Source organism: Cyprinus carpio, chromosome A14 (genome assembly GCF_018340385.1).
Source record: "Cyprinus carpio isolate SPL01 chromosome A14, ASM1834038v1, whole genome shotgun sequence".
Classification (NCBI taxonomy): domain Eukaryota; kingdom Metazoa; phylum Chordata; class Actinopteri; order Cypriniformes; family Cyprinidae; genus Cyprinus; species Cyprinus carpio.
Genome location: NC_056585.1, coordinates 21,996,968 through 22,013,071, shown reverse-complemented (window position 1 = coordinate 22,013,071; position 16,104 = coordinate 21,996,968). Strand labels below are relative to the sequence as shown.

The 16,104-nt window shown below is 37.8% G+C and overlaps 2 protein-coding genes across 3 annotated transcripts; one reads left to right on the top strand and one right to left on the bottom strand.

Moving 5' to 3' along the window:
• Positions 1 to 263: 263 nt before the first annotated feature.
• Positions 264 to 6,320, top strand: LOC122134068 (protein ATP1B4-like). Its single transcript, XM_042770238.1, is given in 8 exon segments — positions 264 to 762; positions 1,765 to 1,987; positions 3,535 to 3,663; positions 3,823 to 3,936; positions 4,266 to 4,465; positions 4,682 to 4,738; positions 4,875 to 4,965; positions 5,052 to 6,320. Coding segments are annotated over 8 exon segments (1,044 nt in total). The 5' UTR covers positions 264 to 696; the 3' UTR covers positions 5,216 to 6,320.
• lamp2 (lysosomal-associated membrane protein 2) lies at positions 5,855 to 14,916 on the bottom strand. Of its 2 annotated transcripts, none has more exons than XM_042770236.1 (7): positions 14,616 to 14,916; positions 12,737 to 13,028; positions 12,510 to 12,657; positions 12,257 to 12,388; positions 11,714 to 11,768; positions 11,344 to 11,514; positions 5,855 to 8,474 (listed from the first exon to the last, which is right to left on the bottom strand). In XM_042770236.1, exons 1-7 carry the CDS (start codon positions 14,659 to 14,661, stop codon positions 8,323 to 8,325), a joined length of 996 nt encoding a protein of 331 aa, XP_042626170.1. In that variant the 5' UTR covers positions 14,662 to 14,916; the 3' UTR covers positions 5,855 to 8,322. The 2 variants fall into 2 exon arrangements, with proteins under 2 accessions (XP_042626170.1, XP_042626171.1); XM_042770237.1 differs by lacking the exon at positions 5,855 to 8,474 and adding an exon at positions 8,622 to 10,524.
• Positions 14,917 to 16,104: the final 1,188 nt, after the last annotated feature.

Genomic DNA, 16,104 nt, shown 5'->3' with positions numbered 1-16,104 from the left:
CAGCCCAGCGAGTCAATGGGATTGTTTAGTGAAGGCTCCTGCATACTAAACCGCACTGTTCTGATGCGGTTGCCGATTTAGTGAATGACTACGGCAAATGTAGATTAGAAAAGAAACTTATAAAGCTGTGGGTCTTTGAGTAGAGCTTGTTTCAGCAGACAATGAGACTATGTGGTGTGCGTGTGCAGAATTCCACACAACACTAAACGAAGCTGCTGCCAAAAAAACTCCACTTCGTATCCCACCCCCACTTTCCCTCTCCAGCTCAACTCCATTCACTGTGATGCTCGACTCCTAGCGAGAAGAAGCTCCTCCGCACCCAACATCCGTTCTAAGAGAAAAACTCAAATGAAATTCAAGAACAATTCCTGACCACAATTAACCTTTGTGCAGCCAGCGTGACGTGAACCTGAAGAAATCGCCTCATTGCATTCATCAAGACTTTATTTGGGGGGCACTTCTGGTATTAACTTTTTTCCCCCCCTAAGGCTTTCCCCCACATTTTTCTTCACAGAAGAAATCGAAATATTCTCTTCTTTAAAAAAAAAAAAAGTCTGAACAGTTGTTTCACACAGTATTTGACTTTCCTGGACTGCTGCAGACTTTATTCGCGGACTGAAATCTGGCAGTAAATCGCCTGGACCGCTCGTATATGTGATTGGTTTAACAAGTACCTTTATTCTTCAGTGAGAGATCATGGAGCGCGACTCTACCGCGGGAGGGGCGGAGGACCTGCTCCTGGAAGACAAAGTTTCAAAGCTGGCAAGTGACCATAACCATAATGCACCAGACTTATGTGGTTACTTTTGATCAGGGCATTGTAATGACCATTCCTTGCTGGATTAAGTGCTCGGTGCAATATATAGTAGTCAACAATATAACAGAACGCAGATAAACGTGGTATTACCCAACCGTAAGTCAAACTTCTTGTATTATTATTATTTTTTCAATTCATTACTGGTACAGTAAAACTGTATCACACAAGAGGCATTTGAAAATCCCTCTGGTATCTTAAGGAGCTGTTTCTACCTTACCTGGCTTGTTAAAAATGACTTGTATTTATTGAATCATATTAAATAACACTAAAGTAAAACTTAAGTCCGAAACTATTTACAGTATTATGGCAACACGTTCGATTGAATGAACATTATGTAATGCATTAGGTATCATGAAGTAAAACGAACAATTTATATTTTATGTTCATTCACAATACAGTAGTAAATCTTAATACAACTTGAAATGTTTCTATATCGGAATTAATATTAACCTAGATTAAAAAATATTTTTTATTGTTAGTTAATAATCATAAATGCATTAACTAATGTTAACGTACTGAATCCTTATTGTTTCCAGCTTATAACAGTTTTTAAAAGCACATTTTATGTGTGACTTGATATTGAGAATGAGTGTGTAACATCTGGCTGAAGAGTGACCCTGCAGATCTTGTGCAGCTGTGAGAGGTTAGATCTCCCAACATGGGTCAGCGAGTGTGTGGGTCCTCTTCTGCCTCTCATAGATCAATGGGATTGTGAAACGTCTTTCATTCACATTGCTTTCATGCACTTGCTTTTCACTTTTTTGAAGATAAATATTTGTCTAACTCTTCTCCTAGCCTTTCCTCTTTTAAGAGCATCAGACAATATTATCAACATTAAAGTGAGTTTTTAACCATTTAATGCTTATTGCAGTGGGCTTTTATTTTTTTTACACTACTTACTATTGTGATTCAGAAACATGCTTATTAACTTTCCGCGTTGTCTTTAGCGTGCAGGATCGCTTCACAAACACGAACTAGCTGAGGCCATGGAAGTGGAACAGGAAGGACTGGTAGAACATCAGCCTCTGGAGCAGGATGACCTTAACTTTGAGAAATGGAAGCCCAAGCCAAAGCCCAAGAGGACGCTGCATGAGAAAATCGACGACTTAAAGACTTACCTGTGGAACGCAGAGACTAAGGAGTTTATGGGCCGCTCGGGGAAGAGCTGGAGTGAGTAACAAGACAAAATTATATTTGAATGTACACAACAAGATACCCGTTTCAATGGCAAAACAAAGGGCATTTGTCTGTGGGTGAGAGAGTGCATCCAAATTGTACTTGGACTGTACAGTCTTTAATTAGTGATGTTCAGTCTCACCATAGAAGCAAAAGCAAATGAGACTATTGCTTATTGTTTTTGCTCATTATTTTCCATTTTTAGTGGAGTTATGGGAATGAGTTGCGGGGATGAGGGGTGATGAACTGTGCTTCTGCTTGCTCAGACAAAGTGTGTGTGAATGTACACGCTGTCACTGTCGGTCCGTGTGTGTGTGTGTGTGTGTGTGTGTGCATGTCCAAGCTTAGTGTTTACATAGGTGCACAGATAGCTTAGAGACATCTTGACAAAAACAGACTGCCTGGGGAATGGTCCTCAGTGGGAGAGCGAATGTCACAGTCCCTTAGCTGGCCTGGGATCACATTCCATATACCCCTACCGTGCTTTCCTCTCCCTCTTTCCCAAAGCCCCCTTGACCTCCAGATCTCCTCCAACATGTTCTCAGATCAACGGCACAACTTAACGTAGCGTTTTTTTGTCCGAGCTCAGAACTTTTTTGGCAGCGAGCATTTCCTGAAGACGTCCGATGATGACAGAGCAGCCAATCGCTGCCTCTGAACGTCCCGTTGCTAAGCAACACAGCAAATTCCCATCGGGACAATTACTCTAGACAGCAATATGAATGTTTCCTGGGGTAAAGAGGGAAATCTCAACACCACAATGGCCCGAATTGAGCGTTTGTCTTGATGCAACATCTCCATGCTTTACATGGGCATGATATGATAGGGAATGTGCCGGAGGTGGATTAAATAAACAGCCGTAGTCTTCCTTAGCGCAGAGGAGGGGCTGCTGGAGGGCTGTGATGCATGTCCCATGAAAGGAGAGTGCAGAGGCCTCACAATGCAAGAATGGGGTGATCGGGCTCCTTGGAGCTGGCTGTGGCTCTGTATGGCTGCAAAAGTCCGTCACCGTGATGGCAACCGGAGGTTCACTGTGTTCCTGAGTGAAAGAATTTTCACCAGGCTCAAACAGAAAGGCTTTTGTAATTGGGGGACACAAGACAGGCTGCAGCTAGTCCCTGTGAAATTGTCTGTGCAGCAAAAGCCGTTTAGTTTGACGGCACATCCCATTTGATCAGCTGTTAATGGACTCTTAATTGAAAATTAAAGGACAATGGCTACACTTTTTTGCTGGGTCTTATATGCCAAGTTTCATTGACTTTAGTGTCTTGAACACTTCCACAATGGAAAGGTTGATGAAGAATAATTAATAACAAATGAAAAGGCTTAATATTTGAATGGTCAACTGAATGAAAGATACATACATATAAGAAAGAAATTCCTATATGATAAACTGTCCCAGTCTGATTGCAGGGGTGTGAGCATTTCACTTTACTAATACCTTTTTACGTGAATCAGTTATTCTACTAAAATATTTACAAGAGGTTTCCTCTCTTAAATCTTGCTTTATTCATCATTATTTTCTTATCTTTTTTTTCCAGGCCTCATTCTGCTCTTTTACTCAGCATTATACATTTTCCTCGCGGCTATGTTTGCTGGTGGTATGTGCTGCCTGATGTGGTCAATTAGTCCATATGCTCCCACCTACAATGACAGAGTGATGCCACCAGGTTGGAAAAAATGCATTTTACTTTGATAACATTCAAAGAGTATGAAACAAGGGTTTTGGGGAATGAATGGATGGATGATTTAAAATTAAGCTTTGAGCTTAATACAGTTATTCTTGTATTCTCACTGCAGTTCAAAATCTTCTGTTTCTCCCCCGGCAGGCATGACTATGTTTCCTCATGTAGATGTAGCTCATGGGTTTGACATTGCTTTCAATGCCTCCGACCGAAGCTCGTGGAAGAAGTATGCGAAAGCACTGGAAGCCCATCTGAAACGTAAGTTCTGGATGAGAGAACAACTAAGGTTACTGAGTTTGGTTTTACACTCTTTAATAGGGAAGATACGTTTTCTGTTCAGTGGGCACAGATTCAAATCGCTCCAGCACGCTGTTTAACAAATCCTGCGGTCTATAGAAATACTGACATGGAGGGAACCCCTTTTGTGCACTCAGTGCTGCCAGGGCCCCACTTTTTGTGCTGGCCTCTAAGTTGTAGAGGCCAGGCTGGGCAGCAGCCATTGTCTGGTTATTTTATGGTCTATCTCTCTCTCTCTGTCTCTCTCTTCCATCTCTTTTATTATGGTTTCCCGCCATGGCTGTGTTCAGCCTATGACGATGGAGTGCAGGATAGGCGGAACATTAACTGCGAGGGAAATACGTATTTCAAGCAAGAAGACTTAGAAGAGAGTGCCGAGCGCAAGGCATGTCAGTTTAAGAGGTCCTGGCTGGGTGAATGCTCCGGCCTGAAGGACAAAGATTTCGGCTACTCAAAGGGAAAACCCTGCATCCTCGTCAAAATGAATCGGGTGAGATTGAAATAGACAATATAATATACTGTACAAATATCATTTTGTTTGCTGAACAAAATCTCTCCAAAACAGAATAAATAAAGCTCTGAAGCTCTAGTGCCATCTTGTGGTTAAAATAAGCAAAGACAAATTAACAAATCCTGCAGTTAACCATTAAGTAATCAAGCCAGTCTCAATGGTTAATTAACACTTGACTCTTTTCTGTTGTGACAGATTCTCGGGTATCTGCCTGGTCAAGGCACTCCAGTAAATGTTACATGTGGAGTAAAGGTAACAATTAATGACTAGCACAATCCATTAATACTATATAAATAGCTAAATAAAATAATTATACAGTATAACAACCCAGTTTCTTTGCAGTATTCCAAACAGTAACAATTTTGGATCTCCTCCAATGCTTTTCCAGAAAGGGTCAACTGAAGGCCTTGGAGAAGTCCAGTTTTTTCCAGAAAATATCTTCAACTTGCTACAATACCCATAATATGAAAAACAGACACATAAAAGATACCACATAACATTTATCCCAGAATTCCTCATGACTTTATAACATCACATAACATCATTCACCACCACTACAAAAAACAGGTGAACTACTCTTCCCCGCTGGTGGCTGTGCGCTTTTCTAGTGTCCAGTATGACACCCAGCTGCACGTTCAATGCAAACTAAATGGCAAAGGCATCATCAACGATTCAGCAACTGACCGTTTCCTGGGTAGTGTGTCTTTCACTTTAGAAGTGGGTGCGTAGGGTGGTAGTAGACCTAGAGACATTGAAATTAAACTTCTCAGAGTATGTTATAATAAATGAAATAGCACACTGGGTGTTGTCATTACCCATTAGCCCTCTGATTATGCCTCCGGCAGCCACTGTGCTATTCACGTCAGAGCTGTGTTTCTACACTACTTTTTCAAACAAGGAATTTCCCAGTAAGCAAAGACTGAGATTCATAGATCACATTCAGTCACGTAACATTCACTACCCAGCCGCTAGAGACTGACCTGTCTGGATTTCATTATAGGATAAAATGAAAATATGAAAAGATGTCCAAATACAGTAAATAGGTTGCAATTATAGCTATTGAGGCATAATCATTCTACAGTGAAACGTAGGCAAAACAATTCTCTAGATCTGTGTAGTCTGTAGAATTAACATTTATTAAACCTTTTTGATCAGTTCTTTTGCAAGTCAAAAGTGTAAATAACACAAATTAAAACACAAAAAATATTTTTTTATGATTCTTCTCGGTTAAGTCTCCTTTAAATTCCCCCTTTGGATGAAGAAAAAGGCCGAAAACTGCTTAACATTATCATTTTGCTTGCTTATTTAATTGAATAACAATCAGATATGGTTTAGAATTAATAAGTGATTGTACATTTTTGGACTAAATTTTTATTTTCTTTCCTTTTTTTTTTTTTTGATGTGCGACTAAATTTTGATTCCAGAGGCAAATGTATTTCACTGAAATGTGGGACAGAAATCCCATTTCATCATTTTCACAGAGCTTCATAATAGAGTACAAGTTGATCTTTCTTTTTCAAGCATGCAACCAACACTTCTTAAAAACGAAATAGAGTTTTCACATAATTCATCTCTGAGTGAAACTATCTGCTTAGTTGCCTGTAAGGAGGATTTCAACAGTATTATTTATTAATTGTATTTGAATATATTGACATGGTACAAACAGTTACAAAGTGTAATAGTGAGATGGAAATTGGTAACTGCACATCTTTGTTATTCAGTAAATGCAACGAAATATCCACTTGCTGACAAAGATTTGCCAGCTTATGTTTTAAACGCACTCATGATGTTCTAGTATAAACAATAAAGATGGATGAGAATTAACGGAATCAAACCTTTCTGCTCAGTTTTCCATTCTGTTTAAAAGTAACCAATCAGTTGTGATATGTGTGATATTGTCTCCAATGATAAATTGCTTGAGATTGCCAAGAAAACATCACTACATTCAAACTTAAATGCAGTTAAAAAAGTGAGATGCTTCCAGTAACAGAGGCATAATTTATGACATCAGTAACTTTTATAGCAACACTGCTGATCTAAGTCCATCAGTGGAGGCTAGAGGTTATCTGTGAAATCATGTGAACTGTGAAACTGCAGTTGCTTAACACCGCAGTTCTAACATGAAATCAACTTGTACTGAGATTCTCAAGAAGAGGTCAGAGCAGGAAAACAAAGCGAGAGAAAGACTACTGTACAAAAAAAAAGCAATTTTATTGATTTTTTTTCCCCACATTGAACCATCATTCTTAACCTGACAGATTAAGGTCCTATAGAGGAGGAACAAAGAAATGTAACTAAAAGGCACACTATAGTACGACAATATATTCTGTGTTTAATTGTGTTTGTTTTAAAAGCTAAATCCTTTGGGGTTTTTTATGAAAAATAAAATGTTATACAAATGAACTGGTTCGGACACATGAGTATTTTCACTATGCAGAGCAGAAAACAGACCGAAAATACACAGGAACCTGTAGCTTTGGTCTTAAAAATGGTGTATTTTGTACATTGTATGCACGTGTCCAGAGAAATGACAAATTAAATCCACAACCCCATGTACTAACAGGCCTATTGTAACACTTCCAACATTCCCTGAGAGGGACCTAATGAAATCAACAAAAGCATGATCAACAAAATCTTCATATTCAATGCTGGTAAATGTCACAAAAATAAAATAAAAATAAAAAAAATTGTGTCCCTTTATAATATAATATGCTAAGTGCAAGAGTGTGACTTATCAATAAGCTCTGCCAATTAAGAAACTGCGCCATGATACTTTTCACCCCTAGTTTAGGCAACAACTGATTCAAGACAACACAATTACAGAACTAATTGAGCATTTACATTCAATGGTTAATAAACTCAAAAGATTCCTAATTCTAAAACTGCATCATTCATTCATAATGATAGTTCACATGAAGAAGTCACAGCAATCAGAACTGAGCATCCTTAGAGCAAGAAAATCCAAAACTACCATAAAAGGGGGAATAATCTTTTTTTTTTTACCCCCTCGCAATGCCAGTGGATTTTAGACAGCCTGTGCTTACACTAAACAAGTGAATCATGCCGGTTGACATTGCTTCAAGGGTGATTAAGCAGAAATATGCCATATCATTCATAAAACGTTTAAATCATACACAGGAAATGATTAGAGCTCAGAGATATAATTATGTAGTAATGATTTAGCTATGCAATTGAATGGGTGTCATCAGTGGTTAGTGCTGGCAGGTGAGGAGGGTCGAGCAATTCGCAGAGCAAAAGGAGGAAGCCAGCGGGACCGGAAGAGAGAGGAGGAGCAAGTATAAATGGTAAAAGGACAAGCTGGGTTTAGAGGCAAGATGGTAGCAGCTTGGGTTGTTATACAGACTGGTAACCAGTGCGACTCTTCCGCCGGCCAATCAGGTAAGAGATAAGCACTAGGATGATTAGGAAGCTGAGAGCCACACCCACAGCAATGGGTACAAGAAAACTCAAATCAGAATCCAGAAAGCATTCCTCCGCTGGGAGAAAGGGAGAAAGAAAGGGAGGGTGAGTGATTACGGAAATAACACAGTACACAGTAACATAGTACTGGCGCTCAAATGATTTTGTTAATCACAACAGGACTCACAATTCAGTCAGATCGATGCAGAATAGGCATTGTATTTTGTGACATACAGGCCTACCTTATAATCACCACGTTACATAATGTACTGGCAAGGGAATACAATAAAATATTTGAAATATGAGACTCGTTTCAAAAGAATTTGTGCACATAAACTGAAATGATTTGATTTCTGAAATACTGCTAGATTATTAGCCACAATTTGCATGGACGCATTGATATTCTCAGATTAATATTACGAATCAAATTGCTCATAGCCAGAGGTCTGACTTCTCTTTCTTCCGATCAGATAGGCCAGTAAGACAATAATAATCAGGACAGCCAGGGCAACTCCCACCGCTATAGGGACAATGAAGTTATCAGGCTCATCTGCGACGCAATCCTCAGCTGGAAATAAAGAGAATGAATGAGGGAAAACAAACAAACAAGAAGAAACAGCAAGAATGTGTCAAACTGCAGTTGAAACCTATATCAAACAAAATTCTTTGACATTTGCATGGCAGTTTTTCACTGAAAAGATGGCCCACACCGATATTAATGTTATATACAATTGTCTTTCTCCTTTTATTGCAGCTAAAAGCCCATAAAAACAAAGCCATTCCATTGCTTTAAATACACACATTAAATATTTAGGGCAGTCAGATAAGGAATCCCTTTTCACAAGTCTAAAAAGCAGAAAACTGTCAAACAGGTATGTTCAAGGGGGGAAAAAAAATTAAATATAAACCCATTTTTATTTTACAGGTTATTTATGTAACTTATTGGATGGCAAGCAAAAGTAACTGCATTAAGCGAGGCACAAAATTACCAGTGACCAGTTTTAAAGGTTTCAATTATCCTGGTTATAGTAAAAACAACAAACATTTACAAACGATTCTGTGTGGGTGCTGCATAGACTAAATTAGAATAGTGCATAAAGTGAAAAATTCACCTGAAAAAAATCTGTGAAACCTAGAGAGCCATAATGTGTGATAAGAACATAAATACATAAGAGAAAGCAAAGAACTTATTCTGAAAAAAACTCAGCTACTCAAAACACAAGTCATGTCTAATGTAACAAAAGAAAGAAAAAGAAAAAAAAACGCCACTATCAAAGACAGTTCAAACAGGTGCAAAACTTCATCTTGCAGCATACAATTCAGTTAGTAAAAAGCTGAATTTATCTTTCAGGCTAGAATAGATGTAAATAAATCAAAATTGCGAAGAGTAGCTGACAAGATGGCTGATTTATAATTAATTGTCCCTTTTCAAACCCAAATAAAGGGTAACCATACATTACTAAAAATATTTTGTAACACCATTTAAATGCCAGTTAGCATTTCTTTGTATTATGCTTTACTGAGTGTCACTTAAAAATAAAATAATAATTCAATTCAAGTTTATTTGTATTGCGCTTTTTACGATACAAATCATTGCAAAGCAACTTTACAGAAAATTAAGTTTCTACAACAATAATATTTTTTTAAATGCTTGTCATGTAGTTTAAACATTCAAGCATTTGTTTTCCTGTTCTAGAATTTCAATTGTTTGAACGGGCCGTCCAGCATGTTTAGACGCCGCTCTGAATACAGAACGACCAAAATGATGCAAAAGCACCTGATTTTAATAATTGTTAGCTGGCACTCACTATAGTGCAGAGTACCAACTTGTTTATGGGACTTCTTTAAATATTTAACCCAAATGCTACAAGACAGGTGAATATAAAGCAGTTTCCGTTTAAAGCTGTGGATACAGTAATGATAGATTTGATGGGCACAAGTTAAATGAGCTAAATTAATTACAAAATGAAAAATAAAATTAAAATTAAAAGGAATGTCTAAAAGAAGCAAGTGCATGGTCTGATATGGAGCGATGAAATTTTAAATTGGCCACAACCCAGGAAACTGTTGTTCTTACTTACTCTCAACCAAATAGCAAGGTAATGTGACTGTGGTAGTAATTTGCATTTTAAGAAATAAAATAAATGGAGCTTAAAGCCAAAAAAAAAAAAAAAAAAAAAAAAAAAAGACCATGCACTTACTTCACAACACAAAATTTTGTGGTGCAAACACAAACTTGGTTCACAATAGGAAGCTCTGGTCCTGGAATGCCACTGTATCTTTAGATTTTCAATGTTGCAGTTTAAGGGCCGGTGGATTAATAGACCACATTAGGACAAAACATTTTTTGGGACTCCCGTGGCCATGAGCCAGTCGCCAATTGAGATTGCACAAAAACCCACACTATTCACAATGGTCCAGGAACAGGCTTGTGTGTCCCTTAAAACACCCAGGATTTGATTCTGTGATTTTGTTGCATTACAGTGTTTGATATCCAACATAGGTCCTTCGTCGACCAATCACGTATGCAATCACAACAATGAAAATCAAACCAGCCAGAGCGGCACCAACAATGATTGGGATTAAGAGGCTGGTGTCATCCATTGAACATTCATGAGCTGCAGACAAAGAGAACATGAATGAACGTAAGATGAAGCTGCTATCTCCTCATTAACACCACTGCAGACATTCTCAACACACTTCACAAACATAATAAATCACAGACACTTAATCTGGTAAAACTGAGCCATTTCTATGAGACTTTACAGATTTATTCATCTTTGTTAACATTAGTTAATAAAATCAATGATAGCTTATATAAGCTCAGGACTATTAGACAATATTAACATATTACTTGGTTGAAATTAACATTAAAGTAATAAATGCTTTAAAAGTATTTTTCATTGTAAGTTTAGCTAATGTTAACAAATGTCACTTTATTGTGAAGTGCTGCCAAAAAAATAAAATAAAAAATCTGTGTTCAAATCATCATGTTTTTACCTCACATTTAAGACTACAAAATTAACTCCTATTCACTTATCAGGATAAATTTTGCAGGACATTTTTAGACTACCATTCATCCCTCTGTGTTCATCATATAACTTTTCCATATTCATCTTTCTTCTTACTTTCAGTGAACTTGGTGTAGCAAGTCACATCTGATATGATCACAGGAAACCATGGCCTTATCAGATTTAGTTGTGCATGAGAGCAGTACCTAAGCTTCAAAAGTAACACTAATAAGAGTTGGAAAGCAAAGTGGCTTTTCACACCACTCTGAAAAGCAATGATTCTTGAGCTGTAGTGCGAGTAGAAAAGTAGCTGATAAAATACAGCACTAAAGGACAAAGTCCAGTTATGAGTTATACATATGCTGTATAATTACCTCTGATGAGATAATTATCTCAGCTTTATTCTGTAGCATCACAAATACATACCGGTGTTAAACTTGTTGTTCTGGACTGCGAAGGGCTGCACTTGTAGCTCGAACGTGTGGATGGTAAGCTTGTCAGTGATGTTGTAACTCTGCTCTTTTTTGCACATGTAGGAGCTTCCGACAGATGCCTCCCATAGAGACAAATTATTATTGGAGGCATTGAAAACATTTCCTGTTGAGGTCATAACAATCAGAGGATAGAAGATTATTACATGACAAGAGATGAGACATGAGATTTTGTGTGTGTGTGTGTGTGATGTGATATATATATATGACAAAATAGTTTAGAATTTTGATACGGTCTTAACGTCTTGGAATGAAAATAATTTCAGGCATTTCATTTTCACTTTTTTACATTAAAATTCCCTTACCATTTGCAAGGTTAACAGAAAGCATCAAAGCATGTAGACGGAACTTCTGTGAAACCTGTAAAAACAAACAGTCAGATGCAACCTGATATCATGAGAGAATGTAATAATTTTATTTATGAACAGGCAGTTTCATATGAATATGTACAAAAACAAGCATGATGGTCCACTGCTAACCCATCGACCTTAATCAGGTTAGATGCCATACTTACAGTCGTTACAATAACATGCACTGTATTTGTAGATCATTTAATTTCCACATCTTTTAAGTCTGTTTTAAGGAGATTTTGTCTACGTTTAGACAGCTTAACAATCAGTGTGTTGTTAAACTACAGTACAATCCACTGAACTAAGGTCCATTCCTAAACCTAACCCTAAGTTGGGCATAAGCAGATCGTACAATAGAGATACAATGCATTAAAATTCACATTTAAGAATTGCCAATAGATGGCAAAACAAAAAAAACCAACCCAGAACATTTACCGCCTATTTATCTCAATGGACTTTAGTCCACGGTATACTTGACTCTTTTCTTTAAAGACTTACATTTGTGAAGACCAAGTGAACTGTGATTTCTTCTGACTTCAGCACAAGGGAAGAGTCATTGCCACCACTTCCACAGGTTCCACTCACTTCCGTTACATTAGGGTCCAGATTAAGAGTCTGAAAGCTGGCATTCTAAACAACAAGAACATCATAAAAGAGTTGCAGTGGCATAATAGCCTATCATAACAAATTTGCAGTAAAATATCACAACTTTCAATTCTTGCATTCCTCTGTACAGATCTTTTGTACCTACCTCACTCATTTTGAAACTGAACTGAAGGCCCATCTTTGCCAAAAGGCAGACTGTGGCATTGTCTGACTTAACACTGTAGTTTCCAACAGTTGGGTTGGGGACAGGAGGAGAGCTATTAGTGTGTGCGGTAGTTGGCACTTCTGTGGTGCAATTCTGTGGTGGAATTCGTGGTGTTGTGATGTAATTTATTTTGATGCGATGTAGTATAATTTGAGGCGCTGTAATATGAATTCGTGGTGTTGTGATGTGGGGTAGTTGGAGGCGCTGTAGTAGAATTTGTGGTGTTGTGATGTGGGGTAGTTGGAGGCGCTGTAGTAGAATTAGTCGTGTTGTGATGCGGGGTAGTTGGAGGTGCTGTAGTAGAATTAGTCGTGTTGGGATGCGTGGTTGGAACTGTAGTCACAGCTGAAGAGTGTTTGGAGGTGTTTGGAGAAGAAGTGCTGGAGAGGGTTTGGCTTGTGCTTAACTCCTGTATTGCAGGTAATGGTGATGTCACCAGATCATCAGCATGCACAATACCTAAACAGGGTGGAAGCATAATGTTAATTCCTCATAGGCATTATATCAAAAGTGAAAGACTACTTGGACACACCACAGCCTTTCAGCCACCTCTATGCATAAGGAAATAAAAACAGCAATCCAAGCACATTCCAGTACCTTCCTTCCTGACTAACCGGCAGCAAGCTAACACCAAAAAATATTGCATTTTATTTGCGTTTGCCTAAGACTTAACTGATTAAGGCTGGAATACACCAGATTTTCAATTTGCAATCAGGAGTTGGCTAGCTGCCAAAAGTCAAAGCCAGTCTATAAATTTTGGGCATTCAGAGTTGACAGATTTCACAGAAAATCACATACTGTGTGATGAGCACAGACTCAAAATATGCTTCAAACTATGTTTCCATCCAGTCAGAGGTTATCAAACATGTTTGATATTTTGGGCCAGTTATAGAACTCATGTTGTTCTCATTCATCACGCATCTCTTAGCAACAAGGTGCATGTTTCTGCTTGAGTTTGTGGTGTTCAGAATGACTTGAAAGCCTGGTAGTGCGTGATCCTTAGTCGTTTTAGTGTACAACGCCCAGTTTTTTCCTTTGTAACCATTTGCAAAGTCGTCAAGAGTATGATGTATAAAAAACATTCAGACTTTAAATGCTGTGTAAAGTACACCGGCCTTTAGACAATCACAGTGAGTGGCTGTCCCCTGTCCTGCAGTTTGATGAAATCATTAACCTGGAGCTTCACACACAAACACATCACATGATTATGAATGAGGGTGGGTGAGGAAAAAAAACACTGAACAAGCACTTCAGGATCACATGCTTCTGAATCTGAATGTGTCAAGTCAGAGAAATCTATGGCATTAATTCCATTCGTCGCTGAAAATAGTTAAATTATTAAAATGTTAACGTGAGTGTTCGAAAACATCAGTCTGTCTCAACACCAACTAAAAAAAGCGTTATAAATAATATAAGATTTATTTAACACACTGCAGTTAATACATCAGTACACGATATACCGGCTTTATTACAGCACTGCCTAGTTTGAATCACACCGATTATGTCTAAAAAACCTAGTGAACTACGAAAATCAGCATTTTTTGACATTAAAACTTTCATATTTTGCACCCTTTATTGCCGTCTATGTAGGCAGCGCGCTAAGTTAAGACACGACCAGAGTTTTTTTTCTCTCAGTGCTGTTTTACTAAATTATACACTATATTCAACGGCCCCTAAAAATATTTTAGCCGATGTTGTTTTGCATTTATATTCGCTAACAATCTAGCAGACAAACATCAGAAATTGAACGGTAATACACAAGTTATCTATTAAAACGAGTTTATGTAATTTCTTGATCACTCCTGAATTGTATTTATGTGTTTAAAACAATGCAAGGACGGTAGATATTTATCCAACAAGCTGACAGTCTCTCTGATTATCTAACGCTCTTCTACTGGCGTAGATTAGAATTCACGCTAATGCTAATGCTAACAACCTCTCGCGCTCCTGTGGGCCTGCGATAACCTCCCAAAAATAAACTCAATATCTGTTTCTGTAATGTGACACCGTCTGAAATAAAGCACCCAACAACACAATCGTACGTACCGCTCAGCAGAATAAAGAGCAGGGTCACACAACCGCGGGCAGACATCGCGACGGGCGGACGGCAGACGGTGAGTTCAGTGAGTGACGCCCGGACCGAGTGAGAGAGACCCGGTTCAGCAGCGCTGTGAAATCAGCCTCTAACCTGAGCTCATATAACGTTAAGTCATATGACAGGAGCTCCTCCTGCACATGAGCGTTACGTCGAGTTTACGAGCGCTGTTCGTGTGTCAAACGTGTGTAAATAACTCAGCTACAGAATAGTTTTATTCCTGTTTCAGAGCGCATTCAATAAGCAGGCGACTGGTCTAGTAAATGGAAATATACAGACTAAGTCTTTGCTATAGTTAAGGTTTTAAAGTTTTATCTGATCATATATAAACTATTTATAAAACAACTGTAGATCAGATCATAACATATCTTAAGTATTAACGCCAAAACGTAAATTTAAAGGACTAGAGTTAGCATAAATACTACTATCTTATGTGTGAAAATTTTATATTAATAAAGACCTTTATCTAAATGTTATATGCAGTTTCTGAGGCTAGTTATCACCTTTTTTGTACTTGACCTTGTATTAGGTTTGAAATCTGCAGTGGTGCAATGTAACGAAATAATAATACTTCGTTACAGTACTTTTTTTAGTATTTTTGGGAGAATCTAACGTTACTTGAGTTTTAATATTTCACTTTTACGACACTATATTTCCGAATTAAAATGAATACTTTTAATCCCATACTTTCGTAACTTACTACAAAATAAAGTCGGAAGAACACAGACTGAAAGAAAGCAGGTTTGATGAATCAGGGGTCAAGACTCCGATAAAAAACAACATCTTTACGCATCTTCATGCGAATATAAGGAATATTGTATTTATTTATTTATTTATTTTTGAATAAAGCCTCCACACTCCAGTTCAGTTGGTGGCGGTAATGCACCAAAAGTTGGCTTGCCCACCGCATATAAACGCTACGAAAAGAAGAAGAAGAAGCATGCGCAAACAAGTTCTCGCACAAGCACAGTTGATTACATTTTCCACTTAAATTAGGGCTGGAATACGCGAAATATCGTCTGCGCTAATCTCGTAAGGGTTGTTTAATCGATGTGCGACCTGACATTATCGAGTATATCACAAAAAACAAACAAAAACAGCCACTGAGTGCATGCATACACTGTGTGATTTAGTCTATTAAAATACATTCAGAATGCCCCTAAGATTCAAGATAAGAGGCAAAATGCCTCTGTATGTCTTTTATATTTATATAATTTAATATAATGTACATCACACTAAAATTGCCATTTTTTTTCATATTTTTCTATATCAGCATGATAACAAATGTAATATTGATTTAATAAAAGTTTAATAAAGTTAGTATTAAGTTACTTACATTTTAGATGCCTTTTTTGCTGTATTTCTACAATGAAAATAGTTCCAGCTGAGCGAACTGGTTTCCTTATTGAATGAATTTTTTTTTTTTTTTTTGAACGATTG

Coding starts and splice junctions, on each gene's coding strand:
- lamp2 (XM_042770236.1), bottom strand. CDS start 14,661: ATGTCTGCCCGCGGTTGTGTGACCCTGCTCTTTATTCTGCTGAGCG. Junction 12,658..12,736: donor CATCACAACACCACGAATTC/ATATTACAGCGC, acceptor ACCACAGAATTG/CACCACAGAAGTGCCAACTA. Junction 8,475..11,343: donor GAACAACAAGTTTAACACCG/GTATGTATTTGT, acceptor CTTTATTTCCAG/CTGAGGATTGCGTCGCAGAT.